This window comes from Schistocerca nitens, chromosome 8, assembly GCF_023898315.1.
Source record: "Schistocerca nitens isolate TAMUIC-IGC-003100 chromosome 8, iqSchNite1.1, whole genome shotgun sequence".
Classification (NCBI taxonomy): domain Eukaryota; kingdom Metazoa; phylum Arthropoda; class Insecta; order Orthoptera; family Acrididae; genus Schistocerca; species Schistocerca nitens.
The window spans coordinates 434,801,719-434,823,594 of NC_064621.1; the positions used below are offsets into that span (position 1 = coordinate 434,801,719).

A 21,876-nucleotide genomic window follows, 5' to 3' on the forward strand; every position below is an offset into this window, starting at 1 on the left:
TGATCCACTGGTAGTCCCTGTCGTGGAACTCAGTGGGATACTTGGTGGTGTCGTGAGCACAGCTTCTGTTCGATAGTAGAAATGTCACGCGGCATCAGCTGCGAGTGTGAGGAGGTGGTGCGGGAGCTGGGGCTGTGGCCTTATGTGACAGTTGGGTGACGTGCTTAAGAGCATCCGTGAGCTTGGCTTGCACTGCGGCAATGTGTAAGTGAGGGCTTTGCTGTTGTCCCAAAGCTCGTCATTGCATGATTTAAGAGAGAGCACTTCAACAGCCGCTTCAACTAGCATGTACAATAGAGTGGCGCTCTCTGAGGAGAGGGAAGAAATATCAGAACCAGTGGTACAGTCTGCCGAGTTAAAGATTAATGTACCTCATTGTAAGTTAGGAGAAAGAGCATGCCCTAAGAGAAAATCTACCCTGAGCACGGGTTCAACCACATCGGTGATAATGAAATTCCACTGTAAGAGAGTGTTAATGTACTGCTGTTGAAAGTTTAAATTAGTTATGCGATGAGATTGGATCAAAAAATTATTGGCAGCTCGAAGTGGGGGCAACCGCCAAAGTGGGAATGGAAATAACACCAAGCAGAGCAGTGCGTAGTGTTATCCGTCGACCTGCCTGAGGTCGAAGCAGCGATGGAGGTGGTAGTGTTTGTAGATTCCTCAGATGGCGCCGCCACAGTAGAGCAAGGAGTTACGGCGGCAGCTACCAGGCGGCGTTGGGTCGGCGCGCATGCACAGTGATTTGTGTGTACTCTGTAACAAATGATGGAAACTGCAGCACAGGTGTGCCAACCCCTGAAGCCTGAGGGCCCCTGTGAAAGTACGCAGGGGTGGCAAGATGGTGTAAACCTGTTCTGCGATCTTCAGTTTAGCGTCCAGTGGGGCTGAAGTTAGACGGAGAAAGTGAATTTGACCTTCTGAAGGAAGTTTGAGCAACCAGATGGTCCAAAGTGTAGCGTCCGGCATATGATGTGTTTCAATCGTAGTGCAGAGGTGCTGCCAGAGCTGTGAGGGGGATCTGGAATCCAGCAACTCGTGACTGATGATGATGATGATGATGATGATGATGCGGATAGCTTCCTCTGTAGATCTGAATAGGTGCTAGACGATGGTGCATTGGCCGAATACATATTTGTCCATAGTGAGAGGCGAAGCCACAAAATCGCAGATCAGGCCCGGTTCATCATGGATGTGACACAGTAAGCAAAAGAATTAGTTATCATGAGTGATGCCATGTAGCTGCAGGACATGGTTGACCAAGGCAAATCATGTGCATGGGTGGTCCTTGTGAAGGGGCAGTAGTTTAGGCGAACGGATGGGGGAGTCTAGGTGTAATGGTTTGTTGGAAACTGCTGCTCCCTGTTTGTAGCTCTACAGCGTAACTGGCTTGAGTGCAGTGGTTGTATACCAGTTCACGACATAGTAGGCGCAGCTGGCTCGACCGTGGTCGAGAAATGAGTCGGGCATTCGATGGAGTAACGTCATCAGGCGTAGAGTGGACTGGTGAAGAGTTGACCGTAGTCAACCTGTGTGCGGAAAACAACAGAGTACAGTTCCTGGGCCCCTCCGCTACCGATGCATTGAAGTTGTTGAAATAGTCTAACATTGCAGAACACATGTGGCAGGGATGGTGTGTGCCATTGGATACACTCTTAAAGCAGATGCTGGTAGTGTGGGGTGGGGGAGTAGGAGGGGCTGGCGCAAAATCCGTAGTTCCAGGATGAACATGAAATTTCCTGTCCTGAGCATCTGGCTTGGTTTGTAATGCCACTGACCTCAGCCCACGTGTCGCCTAGAAACAAAAGACACTGCATCTTTCACATACAATTGTCCTAGAGCACGAGGTGAAGAAATATTAACATACAGGCATCTGTGAGATGTGCCTGAGTGGGGTCGCGGTATTAGTTTGGGAACGACATTTCTTAGCTGCGTCACAAAATCAGGAATGGAAATAACACCAAGCAGAGTGGTGAGTAGTGTCGTCTGTCGAGTTGCCTGAGGCCGAAGTGGCAGTGGAGGTGGTTTTGGTTGTAGTCTGCTGACGGCAGCCTTTGTTGAGCACTCAGTAAACGTGTTCACATGCAAAGTTTTGTGCACGAAAAACATTCTGTTGGTACGGAACGCTGGCACACACTGGCAGATTAATGTAGGATAACGAAAAGTTGTTATATGTACCTGATACCAGCACATGTGGCTGTGGAAATGTAGAAACACCATTCTGTTGAGTACAGTTAGCTGTTTTTCAGAAACTGCATCAAACTATTGTGAACTCAAGGTGGATAATTGGAAAATGATGCCGGGGCGTCCACTGGAAAATCTAGGTGGTTCGTGTGCAGTGTAGCAGGCTGCAAGCGGTCCATTGTGTACTGCATGACAGAACAAAAGTTCGTTGTAGCACCCACGAATAAATGATTCCCAGTACATACGTGTTTACAGTTTCGTGCAAGACCACAGGCTGCTCCCAAAGAGCTTGGAAAACAAAGATGTTAATACGTGACATGGTTGATAGTCATCACAAACTTAGTAAATTTATGTACAGAAGACTTCTTAAAACATTTGTTGTACTGTGTTATGTTTATAGACATAACTGCTTCAAACTAATTAGGGGTGCTATCATGGAAATCGGGCTGGTATCATCGAATGCCAAGCTTTTTGTGGACTGCTTGGAAGAAGCACCTCTGAAGAACCAGAAGTTGGGCACTCTGGTTTGGTACAGATTTATCAGTGCCATTCTTGTGGCCTGGACTGGTGAAGAATTCCTCTGCTTCCTACAAAAGCTTTAGTCATTTTTCAAACTCAAATTTGCCTGCTTCTTTTCCAAGGTCAAAGTAATATTTCCTTGACATAGACTTCCACCTCACTGAAACCCACATCCAAACCTCAGTCCATATAAACCAACCAATAAGCAACAATAGCTACACTGTGACACATGCTGTCCCTTCCACATCAAATGCTCCCTTGCAGTATACACTGTGAGATCAAAAGTATCTGGACATCTGGATGAATATGACTTAAAAGTTTGTGGCGCCCTCCATCGGTAATGCTGGAATTCAGTATGGTGTTTGCCCACACTTAGCCTTGATGACAGCTTCCATTCTTGCAGGCGTACATTCCATCAGGTGCTGGAAGGTTTCTTAGGTAATGGCAGCCCATTCTTCATGGAGTGCTGCACTGAGGAGAGGTATCGATGTCGGTCAGTGAGGCTTGGCACGAGTCAGTGTTCCAAAATATCCCCAAAGTGTTCTATAGGATTCAGGTCAGGACTCTGTGCAGGCCAGTCCATTACAGGGATGTTATTGTTGTGTGACCCCACCCCCACAGGCTATGCACTATGAACAGGTGCTCGATCGTCTTGAAAGATGCTATCGCCATCCCAGAATTGCTCTTCAACAGTGGGAAGCAAAAAGGTGCTTAAACCATCAATGTAGGCTTATGCTGTGACAGTGCCATGCTAAACAACAAGGGGTGCAAGCCCCATCCATGAAAAACACAACCACACCATAACACCAGTGCCTCTGAATTTTACTGTTGGCACAACACACGCTGGCGGATGACATTCACTGAGCATTCACCATACTCACACCCTGCCATTGAGTCACCACATTGTGTAGTGTGATTCATTATTCCACATAACGTTTTTCCACATTTCAATCATCCAACGTTTGCGCTCCTTACACCAAGTGAGGCATTGTGTGGCATTTACTGGCGTGATGTGTGACTTGTGAGCAGCCGCTCGAACATGAAATCAAACTATTCTCGCTTCCCACCTAACTGTCATAGTACTTGCAGTGGATCCTGATGCAGTCTGGAATTCCTGTGTGATGGCCTGGGTAGATGTCTGCCTATTACACATTAGGATGCTCTTCAACTGTTGGCGGTCTCTATCAGTCAACAAACGAGGTCAGCATGTTCGCTTTTGTGCTGTGTCCCCTCATGTTTCTACTTCACTATCGCATCGGAAACAGTGGGCCTAGGGGTATTTAAAAAAAAAAAAAGCTCCGTCTTGAGGCCACAAGTGGCCCTTCCGGGACCGTCCGGCCGCCGTGTCATCTTCCGAGGAGGATGCGGATAAGGAGGGGCGTGTGGTCAGCACACCGCACTCCCGACCGTTAGGACGGTATTCGTTGACCGAAGCCGCTACTAATCGGTCGAGTAGCTCCTCAATTGGCATCACGAGGCTGAGTGCACCCCGAAAAATGGCAACAGCACGTGGCGGCGGGATGGTGACCCATCCAAGCGCCGGCCACGCCCGACAGCGCTTAACTTCGGTGATCTCACGGGAACCGGTGTAGCCACTGCGGCAAGGCCGTTGCCCCTAGGGGTATTTAGGTGTGTGGAAATCTTGCATACAGATGGACGACACAAGTGACACCCGATCATGTCTGTGAGTTCCGTGGAGGGCCCCATCCTGCTCTCACAATGTCTAATGACTACAGAGCTTGGTGGTATGGAGGACCTGGCAGTAGTTGGCAGCACAATGCACCTAATATGAAAAACGTATGTTTTTGGGGGTGTCTGGATACTTTTGATCTCATAGTGTAGGCACCTACAGCAAGTCTACTCTTCTGCCAAATCTGTGATATTTCTGGGAAACTTATTAGCATGTCCAAAAGTTTGCACATCCTGACAGAAAACGATAATGTTGTAGAAAGAAATAAAACTATATGGGATATAGTGAAATAGGAGACAGGACAACCAGTCAGTGTAGAAGATACCATACTTGTCATTTAGTTTAATGTTGTGACTAATAATTCAAAAGTTACAAGTATTTTTAACAATCACTTTATAAATGTAGCATCAAAAATAGGATTTAATGGTTCATTTGAAGAAGCAAGAGACTATATTAAAAAAGTCATTCACAAAACTTTAAGCAACTAAAAGTACTACCAACATCCTTCACAAAACGTTAATAGAATTCGAAAATTTCCAAGAAGTAAAAGCTCATAGGGTGTTGATAGAATTTCTAACAGCATTCTCAAGAGTGTTTCTAACATAATGTCCTTAGTAGTATATCCTTAGTAATATATGTAATGCATCATTGGCTCAAGGAATTTTTCCAGGCAGATTGTAATGTGCAAGTGTTAGACCTCTGTGTAAGAAAGGTGACAAAGACAGTCATCCAGGTGCCTTACTGACATTGTTTTCCAAAATAAAAAAACTTAATTGTTATGGAACTGATGGCTTTACATGCAACTAGTTACATAATATGTAGCAAACAAAATCCACTACATTGTGCTGTATAATCCAAATTGTGTTTGAAGTAGAGAAAACTGTAGTGACTAGGTAAAGATCACAAAAGGAGTCGCACAGGGTTCAATCTTTTGGTCCACACGTAATCCTAGTATATGTGAATCACATTCCCCTCTCGCCCATCCCCCCTCTCGCCCATATACATGGCTACACTCCATACAAATACTTTCAGAAACGACTTCCTGACACTTAAATCTATACTCGATGTTAACAAATTTCTCTTCTTCAGCAACGCTTTCCTTGCAATTGCCAGTCTACATTTTATATCCTCTCTACTTCGACCATCGTCAGTTATTTTGCTCACCAAATAGCAAAACTCCTATACTACTTTAAGTGTCTCATTTCATAATCTAATTCCCTCAGCATCACCCGACTTAATTCGACTACATTCCATTACCCTCGTTTTGCTTCTGTTAATGTTCATCTTATACCCTCCTTTCAAGACACTGTCCATTCCATTCAACTGCTCTTCAAAGTCCTTTGCTGTCTCTGACAGAATTACAATGTCATCGGCGAACCTCAAAGTTTTTATTTCTTCTCCATGGATTATAATACCTACTCTGAATTTTTCTTTTGTTTCCTTTATTGCTTGCTCAATATACAGATTGAATAACATCGGGGACAGGCTACAACCCTGTCTCACTCCCTTCCCAACCGCTGCTTCCCTTTCATGCCCCTCGACTCTTATAACTGCCATCTGGTTTCTGTACAAATTGTAAATAGCCTTTCGCTCCCTGTATTTTACCCCTACCACCTTCAGAATTTGAAAGAGAGTATTCCAGTCAACATTGTCAAAAGCTTTCTCTAAGTCTACAAATGCTAGAAACCTAGGTTTGCCTTTCCTTAATCTTTCTTCTAAAATAAGTCGTAAGGTTAGTATTGCCTCACGTGTTCCAACATTTCTACGGAATCCAAACTGATCTTCCCTGAGGTCGGCTTCTACCAGTTTTTCCATTCGACTGGAAAGGATTCCCGTTAGTATTTTGCATCTGTGACTTATTAAACTGATTGTTCGGTAATTTTCACACCTGTCAGCACCTGGGATTGGAATTATTATATTTTTCTTGAAAGTCTGAGGGTATTTCGCCTGTCTCATATATCTTGCTCACCAGATGGTGGAATGTTGTCTACTCCTGGGGCCTTGTTTCGACTCAGGTCTTTCATGCTCTATCAAACTCTTCACGCAGTATCATATCTCCCATTTCATATTCATCTACATGCTCTTCCATTTCCATAATATTGTCCTAAAGTATGTCACCCTTGTATAGACCCTCTATATACTCCTTCCAACTTTCTGCCTTCCCTTCTTTGCTTAGAACTGGGTTTCCATCTGAGCTCTTGATATTCATACAAGTGGTTCTCTTTTCTTCAAAGGTCTCTTTAATTTTCCTGTAGGCATTATCTATCTTACCCCTAGTGAGATATGCCTCTACATCCTTACATTTGTCCTTTAACCATCCCTGCTTAGCCATTTTACACTTCCTGTCAATCTCATTTTTGAGACGTTTGTATTCTTTTTTGTCTGCTTTATTTACTGCATTTTTATATTTTCTCCTTTCAGTAATTAAATTCAATATTTCTTCTGTTACCCAAGGATTTCTACTAGCCCTCATCTTTTTATCTACTTGATCCTCTGCTGCCTTCAATACTTCATCTCTCAAAGCTACCCATTCTTCTTCTACTGTATTTCTTTCCTCCATTTTTGTCAATGTTCTCTTATGATCTCCCAGAAACTCTGTACAACCTCTGGTTTAGTCAGTTTATCCATGCCCCATCTCCTTAAATTCCCACCTTTTTGCAGTTTCTTCAGTTTTAATCTACAGTTCATAACCAATAGATTGTGGTCAGAGTCCACATCTGCCCCTGGAAATGTCTTGCAATTTAAAACCTGGTTCCTGAATCTCTGTCTTACCCTTATATAATCTATCTGAAACCTGTCAGTATCTCCAGGCTTCTTCTATGTATACAGCCTTCTTTTATGATTCTTGAACCAAGTGTTAGCTATGATTAAGTTGTGCTCTGTGCAAAATCTACCAGGCGGCTTCCTGTTTCATTTCTTAGCCCCAATCCATATTCACCTACTACGTTTCCTTCTCTCCCTTTTCCTACTACCAAATTCCAGTCACCAATGACGATTAGATTTTTGTCTCCCTTCACTATCTGAATAATTTCTTTTATTTCATCATACATTTCTTCAATTTCTTCGTCATCTGCAGAGCTAGTTGGCATATGAACTTGTACTACTGTAGTAGGTGTGGGCTGTGTCTATCTTGGCCAGAATAAGGGGTTCACTATGCTGTTTGTAGTAGTATACCCGCACTCCTATTTTTTTATTCATTATTAAACCTACTCCTGCATTACCCCTATTCGATTTTGTGTTTATAACCCTGACCAAAAGTCTTTTTCCTCCTGCCACCGAACTTCACTAATTCCTACTATATCTAACTTTAACCTATCCATTTCCCTTTTTAAATTTTCTAACCTACCTGCTCGATTAAGGGATCTGACATTCCACGCTCCGATCCATAGAACGCCAGTTTTCTTTCTCCTGATTACGACGTCCTCCTGGGTAGTCCCCGCCCAGAGATCCGAATGGGGGACTATTTTACCTCCGGAATATTTTACACAAGAGGACGCCATACAGTAAAGCTGCATGTCCTCGGGACAAATGACGGCTGTAGTTTCCCATTGCTTCCAGCCGTTTGCAGTACCAGCACGGCAAGGCCGTTTTGGTTAGTGTTACAAGGCCAGGTCAGTCAATCATCCAGACTGTTGCCCCTGCAACTACTGAAAAGGCTGCTGCCTCTCTTCAGGAACCACACATTTGTCGGGCCACTGAACAGATACCCATCCATTGTGGTTGCACCTACGGTACGGCTATCTATATCGCTGAGGCACGCAAGCCTCACCACCAACGGCAAGGTCCATGGTTCGTGGGAGGGGAGTAAAGTTTTATATATTATCATTTATGTACAAGATCACAGAAAGTAAATTATTAGTTTCTAAGAATGCTTCAATTGAATAGAATTCATTGTATTTTACCCACATTTGTAATACCCTTTTACATTTATTTAGTTATAATGAACAGGCTTAGTAAGGTAACTTAATGAAAAATGCTTAAGTGCTTGTAGGTATTATGAACTGTAGCAGTCCTTCAACAAGGAAAATCCCACTGACTGTTGCTGGTATTGTGTACATGCACATCACAGCTTATCGTTGTATGTTCCCATGTTTTCTGTAGCATATATTAAACAGTTGTATATGTACAGAATAGGTACATTCATTGTGCTAAGATGTTTATTAAAGTTTTTGCAAGACTCTCTGGGTGCTAATCCTAATAGACACCTGATTGCTTTTTTCTGCCATGTGAAAATACATTAGCCCATGGAGAAATACTCCATAGCAATATTCCATACTGCAGTTTGACATGGAAGAAAGCCAAGTATGAGCAGAGTAACAGTTGTTTATCCATACTTTTTTTAGTTTATGCAGTAAAAAGTGCACAAGCTTATTTGCTGCACTGATAATTCGCATGCCCTAGCGAAGAGAATTTTTGGTTGTAATCAGTTGATGTAATTTATTTTCTTTTTTTAATTACATTCAGATTAAAAATTAGTTCCTCCTTCTGTCTGGTTAATGCACAGCTGGTTGGCCTGATGCCACTGGCTAATCATTTGCATCATTATATAATATTTTCTAGCTTGCATATTCAGCTCTTCACTCTAAATGATTAGTTTACAAGAAAAAATTTACAGACTACAAAGTTGCTGAGTTTTGCATAATTTCCTACAGTAAATTTCCAGCAAGGTCAAAGTGACAGTTTATAAACTGCATTGGGGAGAGCAGCAGTTATGGAAGGTGAAGACCTTTCTGTGGTACACAATACAGTAATTAAGCCTGCACTATGGATTTCTTACCAAGTGTCACAGTGGACAGTGGCGTCTCAATCCGAGAAAGTGTTGTAGGCATGCCTTGACTGACCAGACTGATTCTTCACTTATTTTGGCACATACAGACCCCAACATATCACAGAAAAATGAAAGATAGCTTCATATTTAAGCCTGCCAGTAAATATGCCTGAAATTGTTAGACAATTGCAAACGTACCATTAGTGGTATTGTCCAGGCAGCCCAAGATTTTAACATTCTGCTGAAAACATTGATATTTTTAGTTATCACTATCCAAGCAATAGTATGTGCTACCTGATATGTTCCAAAATGCTGCACATAAAAACGAGATTCTTCTGGGCCTCATAATTCCAGTTATATTGGTGATAAAACGGTAGGGCCACGCATTTTGGATATCCGTTGGGCTAGGGGCCATTTGTATATCCTATAGAAGGATTGTCTTAGTGTCACTATGCTACAGTACAGGATCAAAATATGAATATTGCATACTTTCTCCCGCTTAGGCAAATCGATCTAACTGTTTGGGTCTAATTGCATATTATGTAGCCTACAGTGGGCTGTCCCTTTCCTTATCTCCCTCCCCCCACCATACCAAAAGAGAACTGTAGATTCCAAGACAGCAAACAGCTGAAATTTTTGGTACATTCCTAAGATCCCGATCTTAAACAGTCTTGAAAATTTTCTTGATGTCTTTATCCTTTTCCAGTATACATAGGGTCAAAGTTACCCTACCTGGATGCATAAAATAACAAAGTAAAATATGGTGTGAGGTGAAAATGTAGTTTATAAAGTGATATGGCGTGGAGAAAGATACTGAAAAGTGTCTCTAACTATCAGAAGGGTTCTGGAAACCCCATCTTGTAGTACAGAAGCACATGCAAAAGTTTTGTGCAAGTAAAATGCTGTCTGAGATGTAAAATTGGTTTTGCATTGTTTCAGTTCCACATAACTAAACTATCAAAATTTTACTCACCCATAATGTTCTTGTCACATGAATGGCGTGCCCTGCTGTGGCATGGAAAAGAAGAGAACCAGAGAAAAAATGCTCCTCTCAGAGCCCAAAAATGTGAGTATGCTCCTGTTTAAATACTGACAGCAAAGTGGGGTACCAACTGCCTCATTCCACCCTCCTCAGCCCCTTCAAAAATTTTGGCATGTGAACGTATTAGCATTTTAATAAATGAAAAGCACCAGTTTGCTTTTGTTCTACAATATTACTTTTATTGTGCTATGTGGTTTGCCGGCTGGTGTGGTGGTACGGTTGTAGGCGCTTCAGTCTGGAACCGAACGACCGCTACAGTCGCAGGTTCGAATCTTGCCTTGGGCATGGATGTGTGTGCTGTCCTTAGGTTAGTTAGGTTTAAGTAGTTCTAAGTTCTAGGGGACTGATGACCTCAGATGTTAAGTCCCATAGTGCTCAGAGCCATTTGAACCATTTTTTGTTATGTGATTTTCGGCTTACAAGGCCATATTCAAACATTTAAATGTCTGAAGATGGTCTTGTAAGCTGAAAACTGGTTAACACAATAAAAGTAATATTGTAGAACAAAATCAAACTGGTGCTTTTCATTTATCATAATGTTGTTATACCAAGAACGGATGGAAGATTTTGTTAACATGATATTAGCATTTTTTTTATGCTGACGGAGACTGAAAGTGGCAAAGAGACAGAAAAGTAATAAATACTGGAAGACAGCAGACAGTAGTTGTGATACAGAAAGAGTGAAGAAGAAAATGGCAGTGGGTCATAGTTAACAGTGACTGAACAGTGCTAGGAAAGGAATGGAGGAGACGGTGCCAGCTGAAGAGGAATAGAAAAGGAGAAAGTGGAAGTGGGAGAGATCCAGTGATAATGAGACAGTTAATGACAATGAGGAAGAGAGACATTGACAGTGAGAAGAGAGAGCAGCACTGGGAAGGAATGAATGAGACAGTAATAGTAAGAGAGAGCAAGAGGGAGAGAATGAGAGGAGACAGCAGCAGTGGTGGTGGTGGTGGTGGTGGTGGTGGTGGTGGTGGTGAGGAGGACAGAATGGAGGAGACTGTGGCTGAGATACAGAAGACAGTGAGTCACAGACACAAGGAAAGAGTGACAACAATTTGGAATGAATGAGTGATGAGAGAATGTGCAAATGGGAGTGGATGGGTATGAGCAACTTACAGCAATGGACTGATGAGTGAGATAGTTAGAGGAACGGGAGCTTCAGTGAGTGAGAGGTGAGCTGCATGTTAGAAAGGGCAAAGATATGTTCGCATTCCAAAACTTTTGAGACAATTTTTAAATGTGCTGAGGAAGGCGGAATGAGGCAGCTAGGATCTCGCTTTCTAGTCGGCTTTTTAAACAGGACTAAATTTGCTTTTTTGTGCTCTGATAGGAGCTGGTTATGATTTTCCTCGGAGCTTCATTAATGGTTGCATTTTGGAAAATTTCTATCCCTGTTGTAAACTGTCTACCAGAATAAATTTAATATAATGAATTTTGTTTATACTAGTATATATCCTATTTGCTGGTGCTGTGAGAAAGTAATCATTGAATTTGTTTACCACTGATTGTACTGTGCTATTTTTTGGTTTCAAGTTATTCATAGTGTTTGTGTGTGTATCTTTTAAGTTTCGGTATGACTGGAGGAGTTTACAATACTAATAGAGTTTGAACTCTTTACCTAAAAGTTTTCCTCTGAATTAAATAGAGCTCTTTTCCAGGCAAAGAATATTTTACTCCCAGACAGCTGGAGTTTACAGAACAACTCTATACAAGAAACACAGATGATGAAAATCGCATATTTTCCTCCACACGTTTCTGAGAGATGAACACTTTGTTTCTCAATAAATACTTACGTTGTATGCTTAGGAAGCTGTATATTATTTGAGTTCCAGTAAAAGTTCTTAAAAATGAGTACTTTATTACCATAGTACTAATAGTGTTTTCAGATAATTTAACAGAATGATGTATATGTAATTTTGTAGCTATAAACTTAAAAAAATCTAGTGACCGGTGTGGTCGGCTGTTATGGTGGCTGGAGGAATGAGTTACTTGGACATTGGATGCCAATATTTCATCACCCAGGTTGGGGAAGGCTACATTGAAGCTGTTTCCTCATTTGCTATCTTATTTAATATCATTCATGTTTTTTACTTGTTGATGTATTATTGTTATATAGTTGTACTCTGATGTATTATTGCCTTCGCCCTGTTAAATGAATATACACTGAAGTGCCAAAGAAACTGGTGTATGCATGTGTCTTCAAATACAGATAGATGTGAACAGACAGAATAGGATCCTGCGGTTGGCAGCACCTGTATAAGACAAGTGTCTGGTGCAGTTGTTAAATTGGTTACTGGTGTGACAATAGCAGGTTATCAAGATTTAAGCGAGTTTGAACACGATTTTATAGTCAGTGCATGAGCGATGGGACACAGCATCTGAGGTAGTGATGAAGTAGGGATTTTCCTGTATGACCCTTTCCCGAGTGTACCACGAATATCAGGAATCCAGTAATATATCAAATCTTGGACATCGCTGCACCCAAAAAAATATTCTGCAAGAACAGGACCAAGGACAACTGAAGAGAATTGATGAACGTGATAGAAGTGCAACCCTTCCACAAATTGCTGCAGATTTCAGTGCTGGGCCATCAACAAGCTTCAGCATGCGAACCATTCAACAAAACATTATCAATGTGGTCTTTTGGAGCCAGAGGCCCACTTGTGTACCCTTTATGTCTGCATGACACAAAGCTTTACAACTTCCCTTGGCCCAACACCAACATTGGACTATTGATGACTGGAAACATGTTGCCTGGTTGGACGATTCTCATTTCAAATTGTATCGAGCAGATGGACATGTACTGGTATGGAGACAACCTTATGAATCCGTGGACCCTGCATGTTGGCAACTGTTCAAGCTGGTGGAGCCTCTGTAATGCTGAGGGACATGTGCAGTTGGAATGATATGGGACCCCTGATATGTCTAAATACGATTCTGACAGGTGTCACGTATGTAAGCATCCTGTTTGATCACCTGCAGCCATTCATGTCCGTTATGCATTCCGACGGACTTGAGCAATTACAGCAAGACAATGTGACACCTCATATGTCCAGAATTGCTAAAGAGCATCAAGTTTAAACACTTCTGCTAGTCACCAGAATCCCCAGACATGAACATTATTTAGCATATCTGAGATGCCTTGTGACATGCTGTTCCAAGAGATCTCCGTCCCCTAGTATTCTTAGAGATTTATGAACAGCCCTGCAGGATTCGTGGTGTCATTTCCCTCCAGCACTGTTTCAGACATTAGTAGAGTCCATGTCATGTCGTGTTGCGGCACTTATGCGTGCTCACACGGGCCCCACACGATGTTAGGCAGGTGTACCAGTTCCTTTGGCTCTTCAGTGTATATGTAATGTTACTGCCTCTCTGGTGACAACATAAGGTATCCACCTTGCCACCTCAGTTACAGCACTCACTGCATCAGCAAGTAGCTCCTGGTGTGATTTCACTTGGTTGGCCTAAGTTGTCCTGATTTTGTGGCTTTTTGCATTTACTGAGGAAGCTGTCTTTTTCACTCATCCACGCTAAGTAAATTATCTGCTGCACAACAAAACTCTGCTACAAGGTATTTGGACACTACCTGCCAGTGTGTGCCTTATTCTTTGAACACTCATAAAGTTATTTGTGTTTAAATAACTGTCAGTGAGCTGCAATACTACAAATGAGAGAATGCATCTGAATCTGGAGAATTTTTTTTAATGGAAACTCTGTGGGTTATCACTAAAGTATAACAGCATTATCTTGATGTGATAACTGCATCAAGATGTTATAGGAAATTGACAGGCAACTTTAGATGATTTCATTGGCACCATAAATCATTCCAGGGTTGAGAACTGAACTGCAGGTTTAATAAAACCCCAGTCAGATTTTTAACTTCAAATGCACACATTAAAGATTAATTCAGTGATGATACAGCTTAATTTTATTGATTTATTAATTCAACTGTCCTTGATAAAATTATTCTAGGTCTCTACCGTTGGGAAGTAGATATCAAACCTTTCAGATGGCAGTGAGTGTAAATTAAATCATTGTAAAAATCAGTGCTAACAAATTTATGCGTAGATTATGTGTGTAAACAGTAGTCACTGCAGTCTGTGAACATTCTCACATCCTGAAATAATTATTTGTGCATAATTATGGACCATTGATTTAGTCGCTGCCTTGTTTTGATAAACCTTGGTAAACCTCACAGATGTGGCTGTGTCTGCTGTCATATGTTTCACACATTTGAATCATGTATGATGTAATAATTTACATTCATTTTCATAAACAGTGAAACTACTTACTCAGCTCACAATCAAATGCATATGGTATATACATCTGCATAGACAGCAAATTTCATGAAAAATGTTACTCACACCGCGACAGTCCCAGAATCTATCAGCAGAACTTAATATGAAATTGACATTTTTTGTTAATTATTGGTAATGTTTCATAGTAGTGTATGTTCCTAATTTTTTCCCCCCTCTTGCAGCTGGAGGTCTCAAACACACAATCAATCTTCTAGTGAAAGTGAAGACAACTTTGAGGAATGTGAGTAATGGATAAATGCATTCTTAAGTACTTATAGGAAGTGCGTAAGATATATCAAATGGTAATAGCTGCAAAACTTGCAGTTAGTGAACAGGTACAAATTCTTAGGTGGTGAATACTTTTGTTGAGTGTAAGTTCATGTCCACATACATACGTAAATAAAATTAAATCAGTTTTGCAAAGGAATCTATCCACACAATGTCATTCGTGCGTGCGTGCATGCATGCATGCCTGAAGGAACAGACATTTTCACTGAAAATTACAGCTGCGGTAGACATATGAATTGATTCTACATACTGTGACTGCATTAACATCAGCTGTTTGTGACACATGAGAATTTGTGCTGGACCAGAACTGTGACCCAGATTTTCCGCTTATTGTGAATGGTTGCCTTAACCACTTCGGCTATCAAACATGCCTCCAGAAGTGATCCAAACTTCCCATTTATAATGTAGTCACAACCCTTATTCTTGCACAGTTTGTGATTCCCAGACAAGCAGGAAAATATGCATGCAGATCAGGACAATATGCATGCAAGATCAGGACAGTATGCATGCAAGGTCAGGACAGTATGCATGCATGGTCAGGACAGTATGCATGCATGGTCAGGACAGTATGCATGCATGGTCAGGACAGTATGCATGCAAGGTCAGGACAGTATGCATGCAAGGTCAGGACAGTATGCATGCAAGGTCAGGACAGTATGCATGCAAGGTCAGGACAGTATGCATGCGAGGTCAGGACAGTATGCATGCGAGGTCAGGACAGTATGCATGCGAGGTCAGGACAGTATGCATGCGAGGTCAGGACAGTATGCATGCGAGGTCAGGACAGTATGCATGCGAGGTCAGGACAGTATGCATGCGAGGTCAGGACAGTATGCATGCGAGGTCAGGACAGTATGCATGCGAGGTCAGGACAGTATGCATGCGAGGTCAGGACAGTATGCATGCGAGGTCAGGACAGTATGCATGCGAGGTCAGGACAGTATGCATGCGAGGTCAGGACAGTATGCATGCGAGGTCAGGACAGTATGCATGCGAGGTCAGGACAGTATGCATGCGAGGTCAGGACAGTATGCATGCGAGGTCAGGACAGTATGCATGCGAGGTCAGGACAGTATGCATGCGAGGTCAGGACAGTATGCATGCGAGGTCAGGACAGTATGCATGCGAGGTCAGGACAGTATGCATGCGAGGTCAGGACAGTATGCATGCGAGGTCAGGACAGTATGCATGCGAGGTCAGGACAGTATGCATGCGAGGTCAGGACAGTATGCATGCGAGGTCAGGACAGTATGCATGCGAGGTCAGGACAGTATGCATGCGAGGTCAGGACAGTATGCATGCGAGGTCAGGACAGTATGCATGCGAGGTCAGGACAGTATGCATGCGAGGTCAGGACAGTATGCATGCGAGGTCAGGACAGTATGCATGCGAGGTCAGGACAGTATGCATGCGAGGTCAGGACAGTATGCATGCGAGGTCAGGACAGTATGCATGCGAGGTCAGGACAGTATGCATGCGAGGTCAGGACAGTATGCATGCGAGGTCAGGACAGTATGCATGCGAGGTCAGGACAGTATGCATGCGAGGTCAGGACAGTATGCATGCGAGGTCAGGACAGTATGCATGCGAGGTCAGGACAGTATGCATGCGAGGTCAGGACAGTATGCATGCGAGGTCAGGACAATGTACTGGAAAGATACAGACACTATATAAACACAGGCATTGAAACAATCAGTGGTGTATTCATGCCTTGATGGAATAAAATGATAATATATTATTTGTCTCCCTGTGCAGGAATCGTGAATTGAGTGAGCATAAGGGTTGTGACTACATGCGATATGAAATTTTGGATTGGTCCTGGAGGCATGCTCAGATAGCCTAAGTTATTAAGATGACTGCTCATGGTAAGTGGGAAATCAAGTTTAGAGTCCTGGTCCAGTGCCAATTTTTTTGTGCTCAATGCATAGTTTCAGTATGGGAAACAGCTTCGCATTATTTTAATGGACTCCCAGCATGCCATCTTCAGCTGATGACGATGACTGTTGGAAGATTGTGCCACTACTAACCACAGTAGCTAAAAGCACAACCTGCTGCTACCAACTGGTAGTCTTTAGTATTGACACATGTATAAAAGCTTTTTCTACTGAAAGTAGCAAAAATAGATCATCAAGTGGGATGCTAACTTGAAAGTGTATACTAGTGGGGAATCTTACTTATCCTATTCCATGATCCTTGACAGCCAGTTGTAGTTCAGCCAGTGTCTGTGTAAATTTAATTCTTAGATTTGTGGCAAACTGATATTTCCTTCTTCTGCTTCTGTTGTTGTTGCTGCTGCTGCTGCTGCTGCTGCTGCTGCTGCTTCTGCTTCAACCTGAAGACACTTTTGATGCAGCTCACCCTGCTAGTCTATTCTGTGCTGATCTCTTCAGCTCTGCACAATGAGTTCAACCTGTAAAATTAAGACCGACAGGGTGATCAATACTTAACTTAGTACTACCAGTAGACATATGTTTAAGCATAAAGCACAATCCTAGCCTTCAGAACTATTAGTTCCTTTCTTTAGGAGGAGAGGGGGATAGGTTGTGGAAGGTTAGGATGAGAGGGACCCAACTTTTGTGTGGACAACTGTCTTGAGCAGTTAGACAGCCCACACGGAATGGAAATACTGTAGACCTTGTAGCTAAGGCCTGACCTTTTTGACAGTGTCTGTCAGATTAGACAAAAGGATTAGTGATTGTGTCATCATAGTGACAATGGTTATTAACATTAATAAATCCACCAAGAAGGCCAGGAGAGTATTTTTGGTACAAAGAGCAGATAAATAGTTGTTAGTGTCTTACACAATGCATGGACATCATTTAGTTCCAGTATGATGGACTTACAGGAATTATGGGCAAAGTTCAAATGCATTGTAATTCATGCTCTGGAGAAGTATGCACTGAGCAGCAAGTGGGTTAAGGTTGAGAAAGACCCACACTAGTTGAATAACAAAATTCGAGAAATGCTGAGGAAGCAAAGACTGTTGTAGATTGTAGTCTCGGCTCAAAAGAGAACTTGCAAATAGTAATAGAAGATAATAGATTCATGTGTTTGCAAAAAGATTGAAGTATGAAGTGTACAACTATCACCACTGTCATACTTCAGAAAAAGATCTTGTCAAGAACCCAATAAAATTCTGTTCTCACATAAAATTGCATATGTCTGCCTGTGCGTGTGCGTGTGCGTGTGCGTGTGTGTGTGTGTGTGTGTATACTGGTCCTTTTTTCCCCCTAAGGTAAGTCTTTCCACTCCTGGGATTGGAATGACTCCCTACCCTCTCCCTTAAAACCCACATCCTTTTGTCTTTCCCTCTCCTTCCCTTTTTCCTGATGAAGCAGCAACCTTGGGTTGCGAAAGCTTGAAATTTGTGTGTTTGTGTGTGGTTTTATTGCGTCTATCTACCAGTGCTTTCTCATTTGTTAAGTCACAGTATCTTTGTTTTTTATATATATTTTTATAGTTAGTTTTAACACCTTTCATGGCAACAGTTCTGTTACTCAGCACATCAGATGTCAGGAGTTGCATGAATATTCACTATTTGGCTTAGTTCCACACTGGTTTTCTTTTGATGTTGAATAATAAAGTGATGAAAAGATAATATTTTCTTTTCATCCCCTTGTGGCATTTTGTGAGAGATTTTGGTTGTTGGTTCACATGCATAAATCCATTATGCTTCTTAAATCTGTAGCACCAACCAAGTATGCTATTACTTTCAATTTATAGCCTGCTTCATTTGAATACCTGTTATATTTTCCATTATGAAACTTACTGCTAATAACAATATTGTAGTGTTATTGATAACACAAACCACTTTCAGTTCAAGTTATTGATTGCAGTGATGCATCATAGGCTGGACAGTGTTCTGGGTTTGTGATGGCAGGGCAGGAGGGTGACAGTTTTATCAAGCTTGTGAATCCCTGGAACTTAAGTTTGTCACATTGATGCACTGCTGCTGCTGCTGCTGCTGCTGCTGCTGCTACCAGTTGAATCCAGTATTGCCAGATATAGGTAGGTTTCCCACAGCATGGAATATGACCATTTTTAAGGCTGATAGGAATTTTAAATCAAACATTGAACATTTTTATATTACTTTAAAGTATAAGATGCACCTGAATTTTGGAGGCAATTTTTGAAAGAAAACATGTCTTACAGTCCGTAAAAGTGGTAGTTTATAGTATCAATTACAATTTAAAATTGTCTTTATGTGACTGAGCTCTTCTTGTAGATGGTTCTGCTCTCAAATGGTTAAAATTGTGTGTGAATGTTTTCATTATTATGCTGCATTGAGATAGATGCTGACAGTTGAATGCCAGAAGGTACACAATCATATCAATAGTATCTAACCGTTACGTATTGTGGAATTGAGTACTAAATGTCATGAGAGGCATGCCCATCAGTATAAAACAAGGTGGGGAGTATAGTGTTGTAAATAGAGCAGTAACAGCAGAATGGGTGGATCAGGAAAGCACAGTGACTTTGAATGTAAAACAGTCACTGGATGTTACCTGAGTAACAAATCCATCAGGGATATTTCAGTCCTATTAAAGCTGCCCAAGTCAGTTGTTGGTGATGAGTGTTGATGTGGAGTGGAAACATGGAGGAATAGCTACATCTAAATAAAGATCATGGAGACCTCATGTACTGTGGACAGGGGCTGTCAAGCATTGTGGAGGATGGCTGTAAGAAAGAGCATGAAATCTGAAGAAGGAATCACTTGTGAGTTCCAAAATGTTAACAGCAGTCCTGCTAGCACCGTGACTGTGTGTTGGGAGTTGAATAGAAAGGGGTACAATGATCGAGCAGCTCCTCAGGGAAATGCCTTGGAGATGAGGCAGTGTTCTGTGGGCAAGAACAGTCCTAAAATAGACTGGGCTGCTCAGAGTCCCAACGAAAGCCCAATGGAACACCTTTGAGATGAGTTAGAACATTGACTTTCCTCCAGACCGTACCCTCTCTGGTTTCAAGTATTGAGGAAGAATGGGCTACCATTCCTCCACAGACATTGACACCTCATTCAAAGTGTCCGTAACATAGTTGAAGCCCATCATTGCTATTAATGAACAGGTAAATAACTCTTCTTGCACAAACAACTAATCATAGATACATTTTCAGTATTGGAAGAGGACATAATGCTGCTTTGGAACACCATATCTCGATTTAAACAATGGAAAATCCAGGATAGTGTGTGAGAATGTTTTGAAAAAGATAGTTGCTACTCACCATAAAGGGAAATGCTGAGTAGCAGTCACATGTAGGCACAACAAAAAGACTGTCAGGAAGTAAGCCTTCGGCCAACAAGGCCTTCATGATGCTGTAGCATCATTGTTGAGTGATTGTAGAAGGATACAGGATGGTGTGGACAGAATATCTATTTGGTGTGATGAATGGCAGTTTACTCTAAATATAGAAAAATGTGTGTTAAAGCAGATGAGTAGGAAAAACAATCATCAAATGTTGGAATACAGTGTTAGTGATGTGCTGTTTGGTACAGTAAAGTTTGTTGGATATGTAGGTGTGAGGCTGTAAGCAAAATGAAATGGAACAAGCTCATAAGTGGGAATAGGGAAGGTGAATGGTAGGCTTCAGTTTATTGGGAGAATTTTAGGAAAGCGTAGCTTATTTATAATAGAGACTGCTTATAGAACACTGGTACAACCCATTTTTCAGTATTGCTGGAGTGTTTGATACGTAAATAAAAAAAAAATGTTATTGTTGATACACACAAACATACACACAAAATTCAAGCTTTCGCAACCAACGGTTGCTTCATCAGGAAAGAGGGAAGGAGAGGGAAAGACGAAAGGATGTGGGTTTTAAGGGAGAGGGTAAGGAGTCATTCCAATCCCGGGAGCGGAAAGACTTACCTTGGGGGGGGGGGGGGGAGGAGGACAGGTATACACTCTAGCACGCGCGCACACATATATCCATCTGCACATACACAGACACAAGCAGACACTTGTAAAGGCAAAGAGTTTGGGCAGAGATGTCAGTCGAGGTGGAAGTACAGAGGCAAAGATATTGTTGAATGACAGGTGAGGTAAGAGCGGCGGCAACTTGAAATTAGCAGAAGTTGAGGCCTGTTGGGTAACGGGAAGAGAGGATATACTGAAGGGCTAGTTCCCCATCTCCGGAGTTCTGACAGGTTGGTGTTAGTGGGAAGTATCCAGATAACCCGGCGGTGTAACACTGTGCCAAGATGTGCTGGCCGTGCACCAAGGCATGTTTAGCCACAGGGTGATTCTCATTACCAACAAACACTGTCTGCCTGTGTCCATTCATCCGAATGGACAGTTTGTTGCTGGTCATTCCCACATAGAAAGCTTCACAGTGTAGGCTGGTCAGTTGGTAAATCACGTGGGTCCTTTCACATGTGGCTCTGCCTTTGATCGTGTACACCTTCCGGGTTACAGGACTGGAGTAGGTGGTGGTGGGAGGGTGCATGGGACAGATTTTACACTGGGGGCGGTTACAAGGGTAAGGATCCAGAGGGTAGGGAAGGTGGTTTGGGGATTTCATAGGGATGAACCAAGAGGTTACGAAGGTTAGGTGGACGGCAAAAAGACACTCTTGGTGGAGTGGGGAGGATTTCATGAAGGATGGATCTCATTTCAGGGCAGGACATCCTTTTGTCTTTCCCTCTCCTTCCCTCTTTGCTGATGAAGCAACCGTTGGTTGCGAAAGCTTGAATTTTGTGTGTATGTTTGTGTTTGTTTGTGTGTTTATCCACATGCCAGCACTTTTGTTTGGTAAGTTACATCATCTTTGTTTTTAGTTATAATTTTCCCACATGGAATGTTTCCCTCTATTATATTCATATCATAAAAAATTTGTTTGTTTCATATATTTGTTTATTTCCATTTTCTTTGGTACTTACTACTTATCTTTCGTATTATATGCAGCAAAACAGTCTCTAAGATGTAACGCAACTCCACAAGACTTGCGCATTAAGTTTATTGTTCTCCTTTTTTGTTTTTGGAACATACATGGCAGTTCCTTTGTTTTCGTTTATTCGTTTCGGAAATAAGTATTAGCTGGTGTTGCTTCATGTGACTGGACAGTCTGTCAACCAGATCATGATGAGACA

The 21,876-nt window shown here is 42.0% G+C and overlaps 1 protein-coding gene across 1 annotated transcript in view; it reads left to right on the forward strand.

The window, feature by feature from the left end:
* The window catches only part of LOC126199196 (germ cell nuclear acidic protein-like), an 86,989-nt gene that overhangs the window by 12,244 nt on the left and 52,869 nt on the right, over positions 1 to 21,876 (forward strand). The window contains exon 4 of the mRNA XM_049935976.1: positions 14,687 to 14,745. Within this exon, the coding sequence (XP_049791933.1) occupies positions 14,687 to 14,745 (59 nt within the window). The remainder of the gene's footprint in view (positions 1 to 14,686; positions 14,746 to 21,876) is intronic.